General features: G+C 43.5%; 1 protein-coding gene across 1 annotated transcript in view; it reads left to right on the forward strand.

The window, feature by feature from the left end:
- The window catches only part of LOC126994432 (uncharacterized), a 100,972-nt gene extending 78,718 nt beyond the window's left edge, over positions 1-22,254 (forward strand). Inside the window, exons 8-9 of the mRNA XM_050853752.1 lie at positions 21,165-21,343; positions 22,185-22,254. Of these exons, the coding sequence (XP_050709709.1) occupies positions 21,165-21,343; positions 22,185-22,254 (249 nt within the window). The remainder of the gene's footprint in view (positions 1-21,164; positions 21,344-22,184) is intronic.
- The last annotated feature ends 599 nt before the right edge of the window (positions 22,255-22,853 follow it).

The raw sequence follows: 22,853 nt of genomic DNA on the forward strand, positions 1-22,853 counted from the left end.
GGGGGGATCGAGGGGGGCAGGTCAGGTTATTTAAAGTTTGGTTGGAGTAGTTTAAATATGCGTCCCTTAACTACATACATAATAGCGAGGCACAATGCCGTATTTTGGAGACGCGGAGTCAGTCTCCACAATTACCGTTTCGTATCTTATTTCAAATATGATTTAGAAAGCAATAGAGACTATGGTTGAGAGTACGAGAGTGTGAGTGTATGACATGGCCCGGCAGAAAATACATAACTGGCAACTTTGTCCGGCGAGTAGAAGCTGAGCCAGGTGGGACTCGGATTCACGTGGTATGCTCTCTCTACCGCAACTTAACTCATACCAAAATGTAACTTCTCCTAAATCTGATTTCTTCTGCATGGTGAACAGCTTTCTCGAACGCTTTGGGGTGCATAGAGCAAGTGTTTTGGCTTGTCTCTTGAGTCCCATGTTCATGTTATATGGTAATGGCGAAGCGTATCTGAGGTTGTGCACACACACAGACTTAAGGAAAGCACATACGTTTCAGTCTGGCAAAACAGTGTTCCTGATGTGCACACACATTAACTGAGGAGATGCGCATGGGTGGCAGTCTGGTAGAACCATTGAGGTAGAATTGGCGGAGTCAACACGGCCCGGTAATCCCATTCATTGAGGTGAAGCCACTGAACTGTCATTTTTAGGGCTGGAAGATACGGGATACACGGGTGAGAACAGCCTGGCCTGACCTGACGACACCTGACACCTGGCAGGTTTCCACAGACTTGCGGCCCTAAAAATGACAGTTCGGTGGATTCACTGAACTGGGCTGATGTCGACTCCACCAATTCTACCTCCATGGGTAGAACAGTCTTGCCACTCACGCCATGGCACTTGGTGCGACGAGCAGGAAATTTTAAAAATCCTAAAATTTTTTCTTTAACAATCCGTATAAAACCGAAACGTACTATTGGAAACTGTACTATTTGAGGGACGACTGTATATATATATATATATATATATATATATATATATATATATATATATATATATATATATATATATATATATATATATATATATATATATATATATATATATATATATATATACAGCCATTTTAGAACTAATTTTAGAATAAAACATTTGTTTTTAAGCACAAAAATTTTCTGAATACAATGGTTATTTTAGATCTTAGAACAAAGTAGACAAGGTAGGATTTCTAATAAGTATGAACATCAAATGTTATTCTCTGACTTCTTCTCACCCTAATTTTTACATTATGTTACCCTGTTCCGTTCTAAAATCTACATTAGAGTACAGTCACTACGCAGTCCAATGGCATCAACAAAATTCACCTATTTAGTGTATCAGACAAGCAAGGTAAAGATATGAATATTTTTTAAAACTGCTTGATTGTTGGGTGATGGAGATGTCACACGCCCCACCTGCCAACAGCCAATCAGCAGCATCCTTACATACTCGACTAGGGATCCAGCTACTGCTGAGATGGATCCATCCTATGTGAATGAACTATGTACTCATAGTAGTAGTGTAAAAATTTTTTTTTTTTTTTTTACAACAAAGGAGACAGCTCAAGGGCACAAAAAAAAGAAACAATAATAAAAAAAAAAAGCCCGCTACTCGCTGCTCCTAAAAAAGAATCAAAAGAGGTGGCCAAAAGAGACATCAATTTCGGGAGGAGAGGTGTCCTGATACCCTTCTCTTGAAGAGTTCAAGTCATAGGCAGGAGGAAATACAGATGAAGGAAGATTGTTCCAGAGTTTACCAGCGTGAGGGATGAAAGAGTGAAGATGCTGGTTAACTCTTGCATAAGGGGTTTGGACAGTATAGGGATGAGCATGAGTAGAAAGTCGTGTGCAGCGGGGCCGCAGGAGGGGGGGAGGCACGCAGTTAGCAAGTTCAGAAGAGCAGTTGGCGTGGAAATATCGATAGAAGATAGAAAGAGAGGCAACATCGCGACGGAATGTAAGAGGTAGAAGACTATCAGTAGGAGGAGGAGAACTGATGAGATGAAGAGCCCTGACTCCACTCTGTCCAGAAGAGCTGTGTGAGTGGAGCCCCCCACATGTGAGATGCATACTCCACACGAGGGTGGACAAGGCCCCTGTATATGGATAGCAACTGCGCGGGGGAGAAGAACTGACGGAGACGATACAGAACGCCCAACCTCGAGGAAGCTGATTTAGCGAGAGAGGAGATGTGAAGTTTCCAGTTAAAATTTTGAGTTAAGGATAGAACGAGGATATTTAGTGTTGAAGAAGGTGACAGCTGAGTGTTGTTGAAGAATAGGGGATAGGTGTTTGGAAGATTGTGTCGAGTTGATAGGTGGAAAAATTGAGTTTTTGAGGCATTGAAGGACACAAGGTTCCTTCTGCCCCAATTGGAAATGATAGCAAGGTCTGAGGTTAAGCGTTCTGCAGCCTCCAGTCTGGAGTAGTGTACTTCCTGTTGTGATGGTCTTCTATTGAAAGAAGTTGAATAATGCAGAGTGGAGTTGTCGGCGTATGAGTGGACAGGACAGTTCGTTATGGAAAGAAGATCATTGATGAATAACAGGAAGAGAGTGGGTGATAGGACAGAGCCCTGTGGAACACCACTGTTGATAGGTTTAAAGGAAGAACAGTGACCGTCTACCACAGCAGAGATAGAACGGCCGGAAAGGAAACTGGAGATAAAGGAACAGAGAGAGGGATAGAATCCGAAAGAGGGCAGTTTAGAAAGCAAAGACTTGTGCCAGACTCTATCTATTTAGAATTTGAAATAGTAATAGAAACCTTGTCCTTATCCCCATGTTTGCACTGTCTCTAATTCATTTCATCTTTTTGCAGAACTCTTCTAGAATTGATCGAAAATTTCGGCTGACAAAGTTGCTGGTCCGTTACCATGAACACACTGACTTAGAGAAGGTGGAACGGCTCTTCAAGGCGTGTCCATGCATTACTAACCTGACCTTTATCATCACAACAAGCATTAAGAGACAGCTGTCCCTACTGATTGGGGTTTGTATCCTTCATCTTTCAGTATACTCTCCTACCTATATTAATATGTTTTATATAACTGTTTCTCATTCTAATGAAACATACATCTGTCCCACCTTTTTCTCAGATTTGCACATTCGCGAATTTTGCCCTAATTGCTCAAAGGTAACCACAAGAAATTTTCATGGCGCCGCTCCAAACATTCCCAGTCCACCCGTGAACAATTTGTCTGTTCCTAAGGGAAGGGCAATATATACATGTATAAAGCAGCATAAAATATCTTAAATACCATCATTCATCAACTATACATACCATAAACTGTTCTGTAGTGTATGTAAAGTTCTTACAAATACTTAGTCTTTCACATCTCACTTTGCTGTTAGGTACTCACCACAAAGTCTCTGCCATTTTCTTATTCAACTTGAGTGCTTAAGCATTTCATATCATTTGAATGATTTACTAATGAACATTTGTTTGCTATAAAAATTGGGTAATAATATGAAACGGGTAATCAAAACTTAATCATAACTACAAGCAGCTGTTCAGCTGGTAACCGTATACAAACAGGCGATGTGTGACTTGCCACTTACTTAGCCTGTGTGAACACGTACTTGGTTGTATTCCTCTCTAGCTCAGTTGCAGGACAGGCTTTGTGTAGTACAGGGTGTCTTCGGGCTTAGAAGCTTTATAATACACGGAAATGTTTGGAAATAGTGAACTTTAGCTCAAAAAACAAAGTTCATTTTGTGGAGTAAATATTTAGAGAAGAAAAGCATTATAAACAGCAGTAGACAATTCAGGTTTAGATAAGGAAGATCTTGTCACACAGACTTACTAAGCCTCTATTCAAGAATGATAGACATTACCCGGGAAAGAGAGGGATGAGCAGATTCCATCTACCTGGACCTGGGGAAAAAAATGGTTAAGTGCCACAAAATATTGATATAGAAATTAGAAAAGATTAGTGGCCTTCAGGGGAGAATGATTGACTGGATGAAAGGCTATTTGGAGGTAAGAGAAATGAGAACAATGGTAAGAGATAGAAAGTTAAAGAGGGGACAAGTAAGAAGTGGTGTTCTTCAAGGTTCAGTATTGGCACCCATAATGTTTTTAATCTATATAAATATGATGAAGGGTATCAACAGATATATAAGTTTGTTTGCAGGCTAATGAAGAAAATAACAACTCAAGAAGACTGTGCAAACCTACAAAATTATCTAGATAAAATTTACAAATGGAGCAAAGAATGGGAAATGGAATTTAATGTAAAAAAGTGTCACATATTGGATATTGTGAAGAGTGAAATATCCCCACAGGACTATGAATTGGGTGATAAATTATTATTTAAAGAGAGAAAAGAGAAAGACTTTTGAGTTGTCATACAGGAAAACCTTTCACCTGAATGTCACATCAACAAAATATTTGGAAAAACATATGAATTAACGTATTTGTCGGCTTATAAGACGCATGGGCTAATGAGATGCACCCCCAATTCCGGCAGGCAGTCAGGTGAAGATTTTTCGCCTGACATTCGTGGCCCTCCCCACTATCAGGTCATTATTAGCCCCTTCACTCCGGTGACGCCGACGTTGGTGTCCGACGGACGTCCAACGGCGTCACCATATGGATAAGGTTAGTCCTCCTCTAAACCTCTTAATCCTCTTCTATTTCCTCTTAATCCTCTTCTAAACCTCTTAGGAGGAAATGGAAGAGGATGAAGAGAAAATTAGAGGAGGATTGAGAGGTTTAGAAGAAGATTAATCCTCTTCCATTTCCTCTTGACCCTTTCCATACTGTGATGCCGACGTCTGCGTCATGGATGGAAAGGGTTAAAGTTTCACATGTATTCAGATCGTTATCAAATCCCAATACTTTACATTTTAAACCCTTTATATTTGGTGGGACCTGCCAGAATTGGTCCTTCTTATAGACTTGAGGGCACTGCTTTGAGATGTGAACAAACATGGCAGAGACAGCGACATTCAGAGGGGTAACGGGTGTAAAGTTTGTGCATCATATTTCTTTATTATTATTTTACATCATAAGTCTAGTTGTTGAAATATTCTAGTACATTTTTAAAACATAAGAAAGTGTGAAATTTCAAACTTGAATGGAGAAACAGGCACTTGTAAATATCCAATAATAACCTATCTTCTCAGTATCTCGTCAATATTATCCATATATTGTTTGTGTTTATCAATCAAACGAAGTTAAACAGTTTTATGAAGAAGGTCTGTCTTACCTCAATTATCCCAGTCTACTAAGGAAACGTAGTGTGTCTTGCACGTGTTGTCAGGTTTGGTGTACAGCCGTTAACTAGTTTGTTTAGGTACAAGCATTAAGTCACTTAATTTTCTTCCCAAGTGGTGTCATTTTATATGAAGTAGTGTTAAGTACTACTGTTATACATTGTTACTTGAGAAAAGAGTTGCTGTCGTTGCTGTAAATGCTATCGCCACCCTGTTTACGCTATGGAAGGTTTGCAGTTTAATTCAAGAGTGCCGCTGGTTCACTAAAACTTCACTAGCCAGTGACCCAAAGCTAAACCTTGACCTTATAATAACAAATTTTTTGAGGTAAACCCTTAAAACAGATACCTTAAGGAGGTGCCACAGTGGCAGTTTTCCTCCAACCGTTGGGGCTTTCTTCGGGCAGTGCCCTTACACCCAACTGAGAGCGAGTTAAGAACATAATAACATAAGAACACAGGGAGACTGCAAGAGGCTGAGTGGCCTACACATGGCAGCTCCAGAATCCCCCCCATACTCACAATGGGTGAGGTGTAGTTTCAGGGGTTACAGGTAGAGGCTTGATCCTCGTTTACCTTCGCTACGGGCGTTCGCTCCAGTACCCTGTCACCTTACTGCACCCACACCTCACTACCACCTGTCATCCTCGTCCATGAAGCTATCCAGTCTACTCTTAACCCTTTCGATACGATGATGCCTACGTAGGCATCATGAAGCCCCAGTAGCATATACGATGACACCTACGTAGGCGTCATATTTCTATTCTGTTTCTTCTTCTGTTGAGTTGTCCCGTACTTTGTGTTGGTTACTAAGACGCCGTATGCTGTCCTTGAAATCCTATTGCTCCTCCCACCATCCTTGTTCCCACCAATCACAAAAAATGAGCTACAGTATGCACCGCCTTCTTCCCGCCTTGTGTCTAAAATTATGAAGTCTCATTGGCTGTCTCTCTCTCTCTCTCTCTCTCTCTCTCTCTCTCTCTCTCTCTCTCTCTCTCTCTCTCTCTCTCTCTCTCTCTCTCTCTCTCCCCCCCCAGACACCAAGGTGCCAACACCACCACTCCGTGCCTCTCTCTCTCTCTCTCTCTCTCACACACACACACACACACACACACACACACACACACACACACACACACACACACATGTACACACATACATTGTCTGTGATGACAAAGGAGTATCTGGCAGCTCTGACTGATGATAACAGAGTTGTATTTGCTGATAATTTCTCAACATTCTTCCTCCTCTACACAATCATCTGCTTTCTCTATTTCTTTCCCCCTTGCCCCTTTCTCCCCTTTCTTTATTTTGCTTTTTTATTTCGCTTGACGCAATTTATATTATGCATAGCAGGTATGTGTTGACTCGTCGTGTATGCTGCTTTGCAAATACAGGATACATGTAATGAGGGCTTTCAGCTTCCTCTCCCAAGAGTGAGGTCTCTACCTTTCGACGTGACCATGATATGTTGACTGAAAATTAGCAGCATAATATACGGAGGCAACAAGCAGATACATGCCGCTCAGGTTTCCAAGGCCGCTGAGCACGCCATATATCAGCCAGGCAGGCTTTTGAACATCCAGCGAAGGGGTTAAAACAAGCTATCGTCCCTGCACTAACTATGTGATTGCTTAGTCTATTCCATTCCCCACCACCCTATTACTAAACAAATGCTTGCCAATATCTCTCCTAAATCTATACTTTTCCAATTTAAATCCATTACTGCCTGTTCTATCCTGCAGGCTAATTCTCAGAACTTTACTTATATCGCCTTTGTTGTAACCCTTGACCCATTTGAATACTTCTATCAGATCTCCCCGCACTCTTCGTCTTTCTAGTGAATGTAAGTTGAGATGTTTCAGCCTATCTCGATATGGGAGGTTCTTTAGCCCTGAATCATCTTGGTCATCCTCCTCTGAACTGATTCTAGCAAGTTGATGTCCATTCTGTAGTGTGGGCACCAAAACTGGACAGCATAATCTAAGTGTGGCCTAACTAACGCTAAATAGAGTCTGAGGATGACCTCTGCACTTTTGTTGGTTACCGTCCGGTGGCCGAAGTGATAGCGTACTGGACCCACATTCGCCGCGTGATGGACGACGCGGGTTCGAATCCTCACGCTACCACCGGATTTTCAGTCACCGCCGAGTGGCTTAAAACTACCCACATGCTGTCCTGAAGACCACCCATCAACCCGGACTCTAGAGGAAGCCGTTAATCAAGAACGAGTTCCGGGGGGCGGCATGAGCCAATGCAAGATGGCGCCACTATAAACACTCGCCTGCGCTAGAACGGGCTGGGCCGACCATCAGGCCCCACCTGGAAGAAGCCTTGGGCCGACCATCAGGCCCCACCGGGAAGATGCCTACCGGCGCAATAGGCAACAACGTAAAAAAAAAATATAAAAAAAAAACTGTTAGCCCTATTCCTCACACTAATACAGTAGAGCCCCACTTAGTGCGAGATCAATTAGCGCAAGCCACCATCTACCACGTGGATACGGGCAGCTGACCTTGGCCGTGTGTGACGCACACCCGAAAAATTTGGATTTGCCGGTTGTCCAAGCTGCCACTAATGCGGTGGGAAGAAAAGGGCTCAGTGTGACACCAGGTTATGGTGAACCGACAACTCGCTCCCGGATGGGTGCACGGGCGTTGCCAGTAGCCACAACTGTTAGAAGAAAATGTCCAGTGTGATACTGCCTTAAGGCAGCGAGGCCGCTGACCGGGTGAGCGCCGGCGATGACGTCATTGGACTCCCAGCGAATCACAAGCGTGTTTTCAGAGCTCAGCTAATCGTAGTTTTTTTTTAATTTTTTCTTTTTTTTATGTGAGTGATTATTTTGAGTAATTATCAAACCCAAAAGTCAGACCCACGTGTGCACCAATTTTTTTTTTTTCATGTTGGTTACTTTATTCAATTAGCGCGAATTCAGTTAGCGCGACTGCATGGAAAGAAATATCCATGTGTTCAATATTAATTATTAATATTAGTGAGAATAATGGGGTAAATATGATATCAGAAACTGTACATCATGAGTCTTGTACGAGGAGTTATTTCGCGCAATACCAGCCCGGCCACCATTTGCTTTGTTTGAAAACCACAGAATCACACCCACACAACAAACAGCTGCATGCCGCGTGTCACCAGAACCGCGTGAATTGTGTCTTGCCTTGTTGTCTGTCATAACCTACGAGTGACCGTGAGAATAATATGTTAATTATGATCTCAGAAGCTGTACATAATCAGTATGTACGAGGAGATATTTCTCGCAACACCAGCCTGGCCGCCATTTGCATTCTTTGAAAACCACACAACCACACCCAAACAACAAACAGCTGCATGCCTGTGTCACCAGAACTGTGTGAATTATGTCTTGCCTAATTGTCTGTCATAATCTATGAGTGATGGTGGGAATAATATGCTTATTATGATATCAAGCTGTGCATCATCAGTATGTTTACGGGGATGTATTTCTCACACCACCAGCCCAGCCGCCATTTTCATTGCTTTACTCAAGGACACTTGTCAATTCAAGCAGTACAGATTACGCCAAAAATGTATAAATTTCGGGAAACTGTACATCGTCAATGTTCTTTAACCCGTATATATTTCTGAGCATTTTAAGAACTTTTTTATTTTAAATTGTTGTCTTAAAGTTTGGGGTGCGCGTTATACACCGCAAAATACAGTATAGCTGTGTAATGGGATGTGTGTTCCTACACTTAGTACGCTACACTTGGTGATGTTAAAATTCATTCTGCCATTTCTCTGACCAAGCTGACAGTTTGTTGAGATCCTCCTGCAGTGCTCTAGCATCCTCCCTTGTCCTTATAGTGCATCCTATTTTGGTGTCATCTGCAATTTACCTATGTCACTAGTTATCCCATTGTTTATGTCATTGATGTAGATAATGAATAGAAGCGGGCCTAAAAGTGAACCTTGGGGAACCCCACTGGTTACATTACCCCATTCAGATTTTTTACCATTAATGGTAACCCTCTGTTTCCTGTCGCAAATCCATGCCCTAATCCAATCATCTCTGGTGAGGTACCTTATCGAAGGCCTTACTAAAATCAAGATAAACTACATCGTAACTCTCATCATTGTCAGCTGCCTCTTATACTCTATTGTAAAAGGATCAAAAATTAGTAAGGCACGACTTTCCTTTAATAAATCCATGCTGTGAGTCGTGAATTAAATTATGTCTGTTAATATGTTCCCTAATACTATCTGCTATTATTGATTCAAACATTTTACCTATAACTGACTTTTGCATAGAAGATTTGTCTCCCTTCTTAAATATTGGAATAACGTGTGCCTGCCTCCATGAAACAGGCACCACCCCTGTGTCTAGTGACTTCATAAAAACTTCTGTTAGCTGCCCACTGATTTCAGATTTACATTCTTTTAATACCCTGGGAAAATTTTCATCTGGCCCTGGCGCCTTAGTAACTTTGAGTCTATCTGTCTGTTTAATCACGACCTCCCTACTTACGTTGATGTCAGTTAATTCTTCTTCCTCTTCTCCCCTGTAGATCTGTTCTCCCTGAGGTAGCTCATCTAATCTTTCTTCGGTAAATACAGTTAAGAAATATCTGTTTAACGCCTCACTCATTTCCTCATCTGTATTTATCAATGATTCTCCTGACTTAAGCGGCCCTATCTTATCCCTAACCTTGGTCTTATAAAGTTGAAAGAAACCCTTTTGTTCTTTGCTTCCCTGGCAATTCTAATCTCATACTTACATTTTGCTATATGAGTGCTTTTCTTAACTGTTCTGGCTAAATTGTTGTAACTGTCCCTTAGATGAGTTTCCCCCCTCTCTTGATTCTAACATATAATCCTCTTTTCCTTCCTATTTCAGTTTTTAGCCTGTCTGTCATCCATCGTGGGTAATTACCTGTTGACCTGACTTTCCTGTGAGGTATAAACTGTTGCTGACCTAGTTTAATCTCCCTGACCAGACTACTGTACTCATCCTCCAAGCTACTGACCTGACTAGTGACCTCACCAGAGATTAATGCCCTTCCCTGCTCTGGGTCCTGACCTACTTCTGACCCTACTCCCCTAATCCTTTGCAGCTGCTTTCTTAACCCCTCGTAGTCCAGATTCCTGAAGTCAGGTATCAATGTGTTGTTACTGTTAACTCTTTCCTCCCATTTAATATTAAATCTAATTTCCTTATGATCACTGTTACCTATTGAATGCCCAACCTCTATGTTGCTTATTATGTCTTCCCTATTAGTTAACAACAAATCCAAAATTTTTCTTCCCTCGTTGGTGATCTAATTAACTGCTTAACCCTTACATTACGGCGATCGTTTATATAAATGCCACACACGCCCCACCTGCACGGGATCAGAAGAATGGTGGAGGCATCTGGCATCCGACACATACTCATTCGTCTCTCACGCTGCAGCCTACGAAGGCCACAGATCATTTTCTACTTTGTTGAATACATCTGTCATGTCTCGTGATGCGTCAAGCAGTTCCTCTTCCGGGTGGAAGTAGACCCATGAGTGAATCAAAGTGACAGTGACTCTGATGACTGATATGGTAGTGACATTGACAGAGGAGGGAGAAGAGAGGAGAAGAGAAGAGAAGAGAAGAGAAGAGAGAGAAGACGAGAGGCAGACAAGGCGAGAGGAGAGAGAGGAGAGGCAGGGTGAGGTGAGGTGAGACAGGAGGAGGGAGAGAGAGAGAGAGAGAGGGGGAGGGAGGAGAGAGAGAGAGAGAGAGAGAGAAGAGGGAGGAGAGAAGAGAAGAGAAGAGGGAGGAGAAGAGAAGAGAAGAGGGGAGGAGAGGAATGAAGAGGGAAGAGAGAAGAGAAGAGGGGAGGAGAGAAGAGAAGAGGAGGAGAGAAAAGAAGAGAAGAGAGGAGAAGAGGAGAGAAGAGAAGAGGAGAGGAGAGGAGAGGAGAGAGAGAAGAGAAGAGAAGAGAAGAGGGGAGGAGAGGAGAAGGAGGAGAGAAGAGGAGGGAGAGGAGAAGAGGGAGGAGAGAGAGAGAGGGAGGAGAGAGAAGAGAGAGAGAGAGAGAAGAGAGAGAGAAGAGGGAGGAGAGGAGGGGAGGGGAGGAGAGAGAGAAGATAAGAGGGAGAGAGAAGAGAAGAGAGAGAGAGAGAGAGAGAGAGACGGAGGGAGAGAGGAGGAAGGGGAGGGGAGGGAAGGGGAGGGGAAGGGAGGGGAGGGAGAGGAGAGGAGAGGAGAGGAGAGAGAGAGAGAGAGAGAGAGAGAGAGAGAGAGAGAGAGAGAGAGAGAGAGAGAGAGAGAGAGCTGCGCATTATTTTTCAAAGCTGCAATCTTTTTTTATTATTGTTAGAGAGAACTTTTTATTATTGTTAGGAGAGAAGATTAGAGGGCATAGGAGGAGAATAGAGGGGAGAAGAAAGACAATTATCCTTTAAATGTCTAAATTTTCTCCTGTGCATAGCATCCAGAGAATTATCTCGCCAATTCAGAATGGCAAGCATAAACCATCGTGGTATCACATCTAGACAAGAGGTGTAAAGGAGAGGCTAGGCGAGCGGGAGGGGAGAAGTACACCAATGACAGCTTCTTCCTACTCATTGTTTCTACCCAGAGGGATTCTGCATCTTATCATCTTGGATTGAGTTACATCATATTCTAAGATTGTCCTGACTCTAAGAAAGGTAATTCACCCCTTCCTGCCTATTCTGTTTTGGTGAATAACCATAAATTCTTCAAATCCCAATTCAGGAGGAGAAGTGTCTGTCTGCAGTATTTATCCATGACTCCGTGATCGCTATCATATCAAATTTCTCTACGCACGCCTTTCCCCGCAATAAATCTATCTTATTCCTAATGCTTCTACTGTCTAAATGTATAGTATACATTTAGACCTACCCCTTGATTTACCCTGCTACCGCTATCATTACTATTACATTTTATGTTCCCATTAGCTATTGCCACCTCAGGCCCCCTCTTACTTACCCTAAAAACCCTGCAGGGCCCCCAATCCACGTTCAAGGGCATCAGACAAGATCTGAACCCCCTCCTGTGAAAGGTGAACCCCGGGCCTCTGGTATAGGTGGTTCTTGCCATAGAATTGGTCCCAGGTGTCGACAAATGTCCATCCATTGGCTTTGCAATAATCTGCCAACCTGCAGTTTAATGCAATAGCCCTGGACAGCCAAGTGCCACCAACCCGCCGCCTTGGCAGAACCCCACACACCACAGGAACACCGTCCTTGCACGTAACCCTTCGGAGGGCCTCTCTATAGCGACGCAGAAGCTGCTCGCTACCTACCCTGCCTACGTCGCTCCCTCCCACTATCAGGCAGACGATGGGTTTGACTCCCTCGCCAGCCATGCACGCCTCTATCCAATCGATTGCTGACATCCCCAATCCCCGCCCCTGGAAACACACCCTGGTCCTACGCTTCCTATCTCTAGCACAGAAGGTCCTATCTAAAAACCTAACCTGGCTATCCCCAACAACCAAAATGTTACCTCTGGTCAGGGACTGGTCATCTGCCCTCTTCTCCTTCATCTCCTGCACCTCCACTGCTTCCTCCTCCCTCGGCTCAGAGAGAGCCTGAAAAGAGTTGCGGCACTTCACACCCTCAGGAGTGGACTTCTTGAGATTCATGCGACTCCCACGGTTCTCAACCACCTTCCAGCCCCCATACGCAGACTGTGTACTACGTATGTACATCGCCTGACTAGGAACCTGATGAACGAAGGATTCGATTTTCCTCCATCATGGTATCCACAGTCCTCTCCAACACCTCTATTCTCTTCAAGAGAGAATTTACCAGCTCCGCTGAAGCACCGCCGGCCGCACCTCCACACTCCGTCAGCCACCCCTTCACACTCCACTGCTCCTCTACACCCCTCACTCTCGCTCCCACCAGACATAGTTAACCCAGAGCTAGCTAGAGCACGTCTGTACAGCTTGAAGACCTGAGGTCGAGTTGTCGGTTGTCCTGGTGCTGGTGTAACACTGGGCCTTTTTCCTCCAACCTCATTGGCGGTAGGGCAACCGCAACCCAACTTTTCTGGGTGTGCATCACATTATGAGCCGTCTAGTGCTCAAGGGGCGGACAAGCCAATTACAGTCAAACCTCGGTTTAAGAGTTTAATTCATTCCAGAATTTTGCTTGCACACCAAAACACTCGTAACCAAAAAATGATTTTCCCCTTTTAAAATAATGTAAATCCCATTAATGCATCTCATACTTAAAAAATATACAGTACCCTCTCCTAGTTTCGCTATCCGAGTTTCGTGACCCTCGAGTTTCATGGTTACTCCTAAATTCTTACCATCCTGACTTTCGTGCATTATCACCCCGAGTTTCACGCTGCTTTGACATGTAGGGGTCACGTTTACTTACCATTGACGCATACTACCTTAAAAGGTAGTATCACACTGGACGTTTTCCTCCAAACATTGTGGCTATGGCAAAAGAGAGAGAGAGAGAGACAGACAGACAGACAGACAGACAGACAGACTTATTAACACGTTAACCACGTTTGAACTTGCCGCCGCCTCCTCCCTGTCACGTTTTTTTCAACTCGGCACGGTCTCAATACCACGCAAGCCCCCAACTCGAGAGGTGTGTAGCTTCACTCTTGTTATGAATGAGCCCCTCTCGTGAAAGGTGAGATAGAGAGGATGAAAACAAGGAGAAAGGAGAAGGGTGTGGGGACGGAAGGTCAGAAAGAAGAGTCAGGTCAGGGCTTTGGTCAGGACATGACCTCACTCACGTCAGGTCATGTCCATACCTGTCACACACACACAGAAGGTGAAATGAGAAGGATGTGGGAAGGATGGGGCTGAAAGGAGTCAGATCAGGGTTGTGGTCAAAACATGACCTGACTCAGGTCAGGTCATGTCCTGATTTGTCACACACAAAAAAAAAGGGGGGGGGGAATGAGAATGGTGTGGAGAGGGAGGGGCAGAAAGGAGTCAGATCAGGGCTTTGGTCAGGATATGACCTGACTCTAGTTCAAGACATGACCTGACTCACTTCTGCCCCTCCCTCCCCCCACCCTTCTCATTTCCCTTTCTGTGTGTGTGTGTGTCATGACATGACCTGACCTGACCTGACTCTCCCTTCTGCCCCTCCCCCCCACACCTTTCTAATTTCCCCTCGTGTGTGACGCACACCCGGAAAAGTTACCGGTTGCCCAAGCTGCTGCCGTGGTGGAAAGAAAAAGGCCCAGTGTGACACCAGCTTACGGACACCCGACAACTTGCTCCCAGATGTTAGAGGAAAACGGCCAGTGTGACACCGCCTTGAGGCAGTGAGGCCGCTGATTGGGTGAGCGCCGGTGATGACGTCATCGGACTCCCAGAGAATCACAAGCGTGTTTTCAGAGCTCAGCCAATTGTAAGGCTTTAAAACGACCCGTTCTCTCTTCCTGTTTTCTTCCTTTTTCCAAGGTACGTATCTTGAGATAACAAGGGAATAAAGGAGGAAAAAAAAAGTGAGCTCCGCGGGGCAGCATGAGCCAATTATAATGGCGCCACTATAAACAGCTGCCTGCGCCATGATGGGCTCGGGGCCGACCATCAGGCCCAGATGGATAGTCTACCGGCACCATTGGCCACATGTAATAAAAAAAAAAATGGGTCGGAACAAATATACGCTTTTTCAGTGTTTTCAATACTTCAAGTTTCACGATCCTCGAGTTTAGCGCTATGCCTTCGGAACGAAGCGAGTGCGAAACTCGAGAGGGTACTGTATATATAAAAAGCATTTTACATTTTTTTTTTTTTTTACAGAATAAAAGTAATTTCATAAACAAATAGCAATGGTAAATAATATGTAACACAAATTTATGTGTTACGGTTGTTACGGAGAGTCCTGCAACCGCTAACCACATTTGAGGTGTAGGTTTACCGGGTTTAGCAACACAGTTTCCCTATTATAGAGCACCGAATTATACGTTCGACCACCAACATGAAGCTTTCCCGGCGTACGTCTCGAGATGGAGGGTGAACGGGTGTCAGTCACGCTCAGGAGGGCGTACAAGCTGCCGAAGCTTGCCCCCCATTCCTGTTGCGAGCAGAGTATCTACCATTTCTGTTTTTTTCTTAGCAGCACCATCCCTTTTAACTATCTTTCTGGGGGACATTGCTAAAGCACAAAGACTTCTCACTGTAGTGCTGAAAACATGACACGAAAGACAGATGCTATTTCTATGAGTTTACAACGCAGACTGAGACTAGAGCCGTCATCTGGCAGTCAAGAATTACACTAGAGCAAGCAAGAATTAACCCTGCTCTGCGAAATTCTGGCGTTAGATTTCAAAGAATCCCCTATTCTTGGCAAGGATAGGGGCCCTGCCTAAACCACGGAGGGCTGGGCATGGCCACTGTCTTGTTGGCCACACTCCATAGCCTATGGCAATGACCATTTCTGAGCTTCCTATGGGTAACCCTGCCAGGTGGGGGTGGACATAAAGTTCATGAGGTTACTGTTGTATTACTGTTGCACCACAGACCATTTTAAGGCATCACTGTAGGATAAGTAAAAACTTCCTGGTATGAAAACATCGTCATCGTTAGAAATAAGAAAGTGAAAAAGATGCCATTTGTCAATATTTTGTAGAGAAAAGGACTTTTAAGAAACTCAGCATGCAATGACACTAAAAAAGCTACTGATATTTTTTTTTTTTTTTTTTTTTACATTGCTGTCATGCCGTAGGCTTCTTCCGGTGGAACCTGATGGTCGGTCCAAGGCTTCTTTCCGTGGGTCCTGATGGTCGGCCCAGCCCGTTCTGGCAGGCAGTGTTTATAGTGGCGCCATCTTGCATTGGCTCATGCTGCCCTCCCAGAGCTCATTTTGATCCTAGAATCTAGAGTCTGGGTTGATAGGTGGTCTTCTGGACAGCATGTGGGTAGTTTGCCACCTCGGCGGCTGAAAATCCCAGCTTGGTGGCACGGGCGGATTGAACTCGCGTCCTCCTGAACACGAGGTCACATTTGATGACTCAGCCACCACCTCCCCAATATACTCCTAATGAACTGTAGATCCTGTAACTGTGACTAAATCAACGCATGTTGTCCTTGATGAGTGACAAATGAGAAATAGAGTTGGTTCATCCAATCATATGGACAAGATAGCGCTCTGGCGGATTACGGAAGGAGATGAAAACAGTCTCAAGAGTGGGGGTTCAAGAAGGCCATATATCGCCAGATGATGCCTTAGGGTTGCAAACTTGTCACCCTTTCCTTAAAATACAGAACACCATTTGTTCCGTATTTGCTTGTCTGAATGGTTAATTAAGCAGATAAAATTCAGTATTTTAAAACTCCTGCCTTCACCAGCAGCGGGCAGCGGCTGTCAGTCATGGCAGGCCAGATAAATTTTATGGTTGCCATCCGTTCCTAAAAGTATGGATTCGTTCTGTATTGCAGAATGGGGTGTTGCGTTCCTTATTATTTTTAGATCAAGGTGGCAGCCCAAACTGAAATTCTATTCCCATTGTTTTCTGCGTTGAGCACTCTCGTCTTGCAGCGAAAAAGGGAATTCATGCTCACGTTTTTTACTTGTACATTGAGACATGCCAGTCCTCGTCAAAAGACCGACTTGGTCGGCTAGGCTGGTGTAAGCCGATAGAGTCAACCTATCGGCATCCTCCCCTCCCCTTCATGAGCCGTCACCCGGCAAGGGTTTGTGGTCCCTCCTCGAAGGAATGTACACGCTTAACCCCTTCAATACAAGCAGACAAAACATAACCTCCATGCCATATCCTGCCTTTACACGAGAATAGTCCACGACCATGACGTTACATACAGCGCCTCTAGGATATATCTGAGATGAAATGACTCGTATACTGCGTCATGGTACTGAAGAGGTTAACCCTGACAGTCTCCATATAGCCTGTGTCCCCCACCCGGGGGGGGTGACAAATGAAAAATAATAATAAAAAAAAAAGAGGAACAGAGTGCTCGTAAACCAAGGCATTTTTTGTGGTATATTTTTGCTCATAAATCAAATCACTCGTAAACTAAGGCACTCGTAAACCGAGGTTTGACTGTACTTAGTTTTGAGCTACAGGCCTTCTAAGTCAAGCATAGCAAAAACACAATGAAAAACACACATAGCAATATCATCATGCATCAATAGAAAGTTTTCAGCTAGACAAATTCAATAGAATCAGTGTTTGTGTGAAATTGTGTTAATTATTAAATTTTTTAAATTTTAATGCATGTTTCTTATCCGATTTAATCCAAACTCGGAAAATTAAAAGAACACGATGTAACTAACAGTGAGTTTAAATTTCAAAACAAAATTTCCATATTCAGGTGTTTATGAGGCTTACTAGTGCTCTTCACCCTAAGAGCCCTGATACAGCCCCACTTCATACACTCTGCAGACAGGCAAAACACGCTACCTCACCACCCTTCAACAGGGCCATAGAGACCGATTTCCCATTTTCACGCTTCACAGAGGGTTGCACAGTGCTTCCATCTAGCGCAGTGGTTCCCAACTTTTTTTCAGGCTATCCCAATCATGCACCTCAAGACATGACCGCTACCCCACTAGTTTAGTTGTATATATGTTATTATGATATAATTACACCATGTTTGATATTTTAAGGTCTTGGCAACCCCAGGAAAAACGTTTACGACCCCACTTGGGGGTCGTGGACCCCAGGCTGGAATAGGGGATCTAGTGAAACCGCAAAACTCAAAACTGCAATGTTGGCATGTTAGCCCCTCGAGCTCTAGGACGCCTCATATGGTCAAGGTCGGTTGCCCGTATCCACATTGTAAATAAAGCAGTTGCCCTGTTGTGGCTTGTGCTGAGTAGTCAAGTTATGGCCTTGTTCCTGCAGTTAAATGGAAGGAAGAAATAGTTGTGGGCACAATCATGGCCTCAGAGACGGAGGACAGGAGTGTTTCCCAAACTCCATCAGAGAACTGTGCTGTGAAGACTGGAGGCCTCCACAGTTTTCATAGACTGGAGAAAAAAGTTTTTTAGAAACTGTAGTTCCACAGCACAGGGTGTTCTCTTATCTTGTCAATTAAATAGTAAACAAAACAGCTCTGCCAGTCCACTTTACGAGTCTCTTGGTGGGCCATCTTCCACTATTCTACACTCCTCAGCCACTGCCGAGCCGTCGTCTAATTTTTTTTTTTTTTTTTTTTTTTTTTTTACAGCTGAGACAGTTCAAGGGCGGGGAAAAAAAAAAAAAGGCCCGCTACTCACTGCTCCCAAACAGAGGTCAAAGGAGTGTCCAAAAACAGAGGTCAATTTCGGGAGGAGAGGTGTCCTGATACCCTCCTCTTGAAAGAGTTCAAGTCATAGGCAATACAGATGAAGGAAGATTGTTCCAGAGTTTACCAGCGTGAGGGATGAAAGAGTGAAGATGCTGGCTGACTCTTGCATAAGGGGTTTGGACAGTATAGGGATGAGCATGAGTAGAAAAACGTGTGCAGCGGGGTCAAGGGAGGAGGAGGCATGCAGTTAGCAAGTTCAAAAGAGCAGTCAGAATGAAAATATCGATAAAAGACAGAAAAAGAGGCAACATGGCGGCGAAATAGAAGGCTATCAGTAAGAGGAGGAGAGCTGATGAGACGAAGAGCCTTAGACTCAACTCTGTCTAGGAGAGCTGTGTGAATGGAGCCCCCGACACGTGAGATGCTTACTTCATACGAGGGCGGACAAGGCCCATATAAATGGAAAGCATCTTTGCGGGGGAGAAGAACTGGCGGAGACAGTACAGAACGCCCAGCCTCGAGGAAGTTGATTTAGTAAGGGAAGAGATATGATGTTTGCAGTTCAGTTGAGATTTTGAGTTAAGGATAGACCGAGGATGTTTAGTGATGAAGAAGGTGATAACTGAGTGTTGTCAAAGAATAGGGATAGTTGTTTGGAAGATTGTGTCGAGTGGATAGGTGGAGAAACTGTGTTTTGAGGCGTTGAAGGAGACCAGGTTCCTTTTGCCCCAATCGTTTATGCAGCCACGACAGTTGCTCGTACTCACAACCATTTTCCATCTGTATAACAATCAACAACTTGCTCCCAGTTGGGCGACGGGCAATTGCGGGTGCCACTAGCCCCAATGGTTGGAGGAAAACGGCCAGTGGGACATCGCCTTAACTCCTTCACTCCGGCGACGCCGACGTCGGCTTCTGACGGGCATCCGACAGCCTCACCTTTAATCCTCTTTTAAACCTCTTAATCCTCTTCCATTTCCTCTAATCCTCTTCTAAACCTCAAGAGGAAATGGAAGAGGATTCTGAGGAATTTAGAGGAGGATTGAGAGGTTTAGAAGAGGATTAATCCTCTTCCATTTCCTCTTGACCCTTTCCATACTGTGATGCCGACGTCTCGTCATGGATGGAAAAAGATTAAGGAGTCGCGCATGATGCGATGGTAGGTAGACATGACCCGAACATGTCAAAGCAGCGTGATACTGAGGCGATGATGTGCAAAGTTGGGATGGTAAGAATTTTGGACTAGTGTGAAACCTGAGGATTGCAAAACTCAGATAGCACGAAACTCGAGGATCATGAAACTTGGGAGGGTACTGTATTCCCTATGTGTATCTATACACCTGAAAATAAAATTAACCAATGAAGGTTGAAGAGAGACTTAGTTCTGTCACTTGACATATGCTTGTCAGTCCCCTTCCATGTGTTATTGTGTTTATTCAACTTTATCATTGCCTGTTTCTGTTTTATGTTTGACCGACTGGCCACTGCCACATATTTTCAAGACCCTAATTTAATATGTGTTTTATAGAGTGTTAGTATATTATATGGAAAATGTGTCCTAAATTTTGATCATGTGTTATATGGAATCCTAAAAAATGCTATGCGCTAATTTGGGTAGGCGGTGGCTGAGTGGTTAGCGTGCGGGCCCTGCATTCACCGCGTGCTGTTGACCACGCGGGTTTGAATCTGTGCGCTACCACCTGGGATTTTCAGTCACTGCCAAGTGGCCTAAGACTACCATATTCTGTCCTGAAGACCACCCATCAACCTGGACTCTAGAAGAAACTGTCCAAGTGAATCAAGAATGAGTTCTGGGGGGCAGCATGAGCCAAGAATAAATGGTGCCACTATAAAAATTGCCTGCGCCATGATGGGCTTGGCCCGACCACCAAGCCCCTGAAGAAAGCCTACCGGCGCTGTAGGCAAACACGTAAAAAAAAATAAATAAAGGGTCTACTGTATCATGTGGTATCTCGAAATGATTGTGTCAAATTAGCAATTACTCCGTGAGATTTCATCGATGCCTATTACCAACATAGTCTCTGAACACCAGCTTCGGCTACCTGGGTTGCCCTGATGTTGTCCCTGCTTACCAGGTTGTATCTGTAAGAGACATTCTTTTTTGGAGGAAAAAAGAAGCCACCCATAAAGCCTCTAGCTTGAGCAAGTGTATGGATCCTGCCATACTTAGGATGGGAAAGGGACATGCCTGGAGATTTGCTCAGAGATACCCCCAGGCATGGATGATGGTGGATGGCATGATAGGGTGGGTAATGCAATGTTCTCTGTATGGCCCCCATGAATTAATTACATGTTGTTTTTCATAAAGATAGTATCAAGACCTTCAGTTATTTTCTATTTTCCATTTTCTTATTTAGAACTATGTGAACTTTTGTTTTTCAGAAAATTTTGGAATGATATTTACCAAACCTTACTACATATTCATTTAATCATTCATGTCTCCGAACATTTAAACCATTTCCTTTTTTTCTTTTTCCTGTGTTAGTACCCTCACTAAATAATCTTGTTGTGTTTAATTTTCACTCCATCAATGTGCCAATACTGCAACATCTATTTTATCTGCTATGGTTACTGTATTCTCTAAACAGAAAGCATATAAAGGATCTCTTGTAGCATTTGTTCATTATCATTAAAATTTATTATTATAGCATTAGATGTCTGTTTTTTTGTGTGTGTTTTTTTCCGTACAGAGCAAAAATCAGGTTAATGGACTTTTCACCCTTCTTAATAGATGATTCCAGTGAAGCAGCTAACGAGGCTGGTGTTGGATGCAACAGACTTGGACCACATGGAGTTCACAGTGCTGCTGGCAGAGATGCCTAACCTGAATGACCTCTTCCTGCACATCACACCAGATGCTGTTGCAAATTACTATAAGACTTCTAAGTTAACTCCTGATGCCACTGCCTTGTATGATCCATCACATAATGTAAGTTATTTCTTACCTGTCATCTTTACATAGACTTGATAAAGGAAGCTTATTTGCACAGAGGAATAAAGAATTCTTACTCTCAACTGAATTAACTGATTTTATTTATTTTTTTTTTATGTTTATACAATTATATCTTTTTCAGTATCTCCACATCATAGATTCATAGCTATATGCTTTACTGAGAGGAGGTACATAGTATATTTTTCAGCATTTTTTTTTTTTTGGGGGGGGCTCTGATTCATCTTCATGACCAGATAAATTTATGCAGTAGGCAGTAGATTATAAAAGTTGATCCCATCTTGGACCAGAAATCTGGAATTGTGTCATGACACTTTGGATTAGCATACTTCTTATTCACACCACAAAAAAACAACCTGTGGTAGAACATGGAGTCAGAGCTTTGGGCAAAAGGGCAAATAGTAGGTAGGGTTTGTTTGGTTTAGATGTTTTTCAGGTGAAGTCATTAAGACATATTTGACTTGTATGATTTCGACCTCTAGTGAAGAGATGTGTTACGTCAGGTTGCATTTTTTTCATATAATTTTTATTTTCCTCAAACAATCAAATAATTAAAAAATAGAAATGAAGTGGTGACATGCTATCAAAAAGAGGGAGGCTGCTAACAAAAGGTACTCCTGCTAATCATGATCTTTACACTTTTGCCTGGAATCGTGCCAGATCTATTCCCCGACATACCAAAAATTCTTCTATCAATAGAAAGGGTCGCAACCTGTTTTCTCTTTTCACCCAGAGACTTTTGGCACCTGGCCAAATAAAAATCTTTAACAATTTCGCTTAATATTCTCCACCTCTCCTTAGTCCCAATGGCAACACAGGTGTCACGCCTAAGGCTGAACTCTTCAGACCTTCTCTAAAAATTCCACTCTGACGATTCAGGCATATTCTCCGCTCATCCCCCCTCTGACTCAACTCTGCTTGTTATTAAAATTCCTAAGAGCGATGTCTTCAATGCCCTCTCTGGCCTCAACCCTCAGTAGGCTTATGGACCCAATGGAGTGCCTCCCATTGTCCTTAAAAACTGTGCTTCCATCCTTACACCCTGCCTGGTCAATCCCTTTTGTCTCTGCCTTTCAACATCTACTTTTCCTTCCTGCTGGAAGTACACCTACATACAGCCTGTGCCTAATAAGGGTGACTGTTACAACCTCTCAAACTACTGTCTTTTAGCTTTACTTTCCTGTCTTTTTGAAGCTTTTGAATCAATCCTTAATCAAAAAATTCTAAAGTATCTATCCATTTCTGACCTTCTATCTGATTGCCAGTATGAGTTCTGCAAGGGGTGTTTTACTGGTGATCTTGCCTTCCTAACTGATTCCTGGACTCTCTTAGTCGTTTTGATGAAATTTATCTGTTGCCTAAGACATCTTGAAAACGTTCGACATAGTCTGGCACAAATCTTTGCTTTCTAAACTACCCTTCTACAAATTCTATCCTTCTCTTTGTACTTTTATCTCTAGGTTCCTTTCT

This window comes from Eriocheir sinensis, unplaced genomic scaffold (assembly GCF_024679095.1).
Source record: "Eriocheir sinensis breed Jianghai 21 unplaced genomic scaffold, ASM2467909v1 Scaffold792, whole genome shotgun sequence".
NCBI lineage: Eukaryota > Metazoa > Arthropoda > Malacostraca > Decapoda > Varunidae > Eriocheir > Eriocheir sinensis.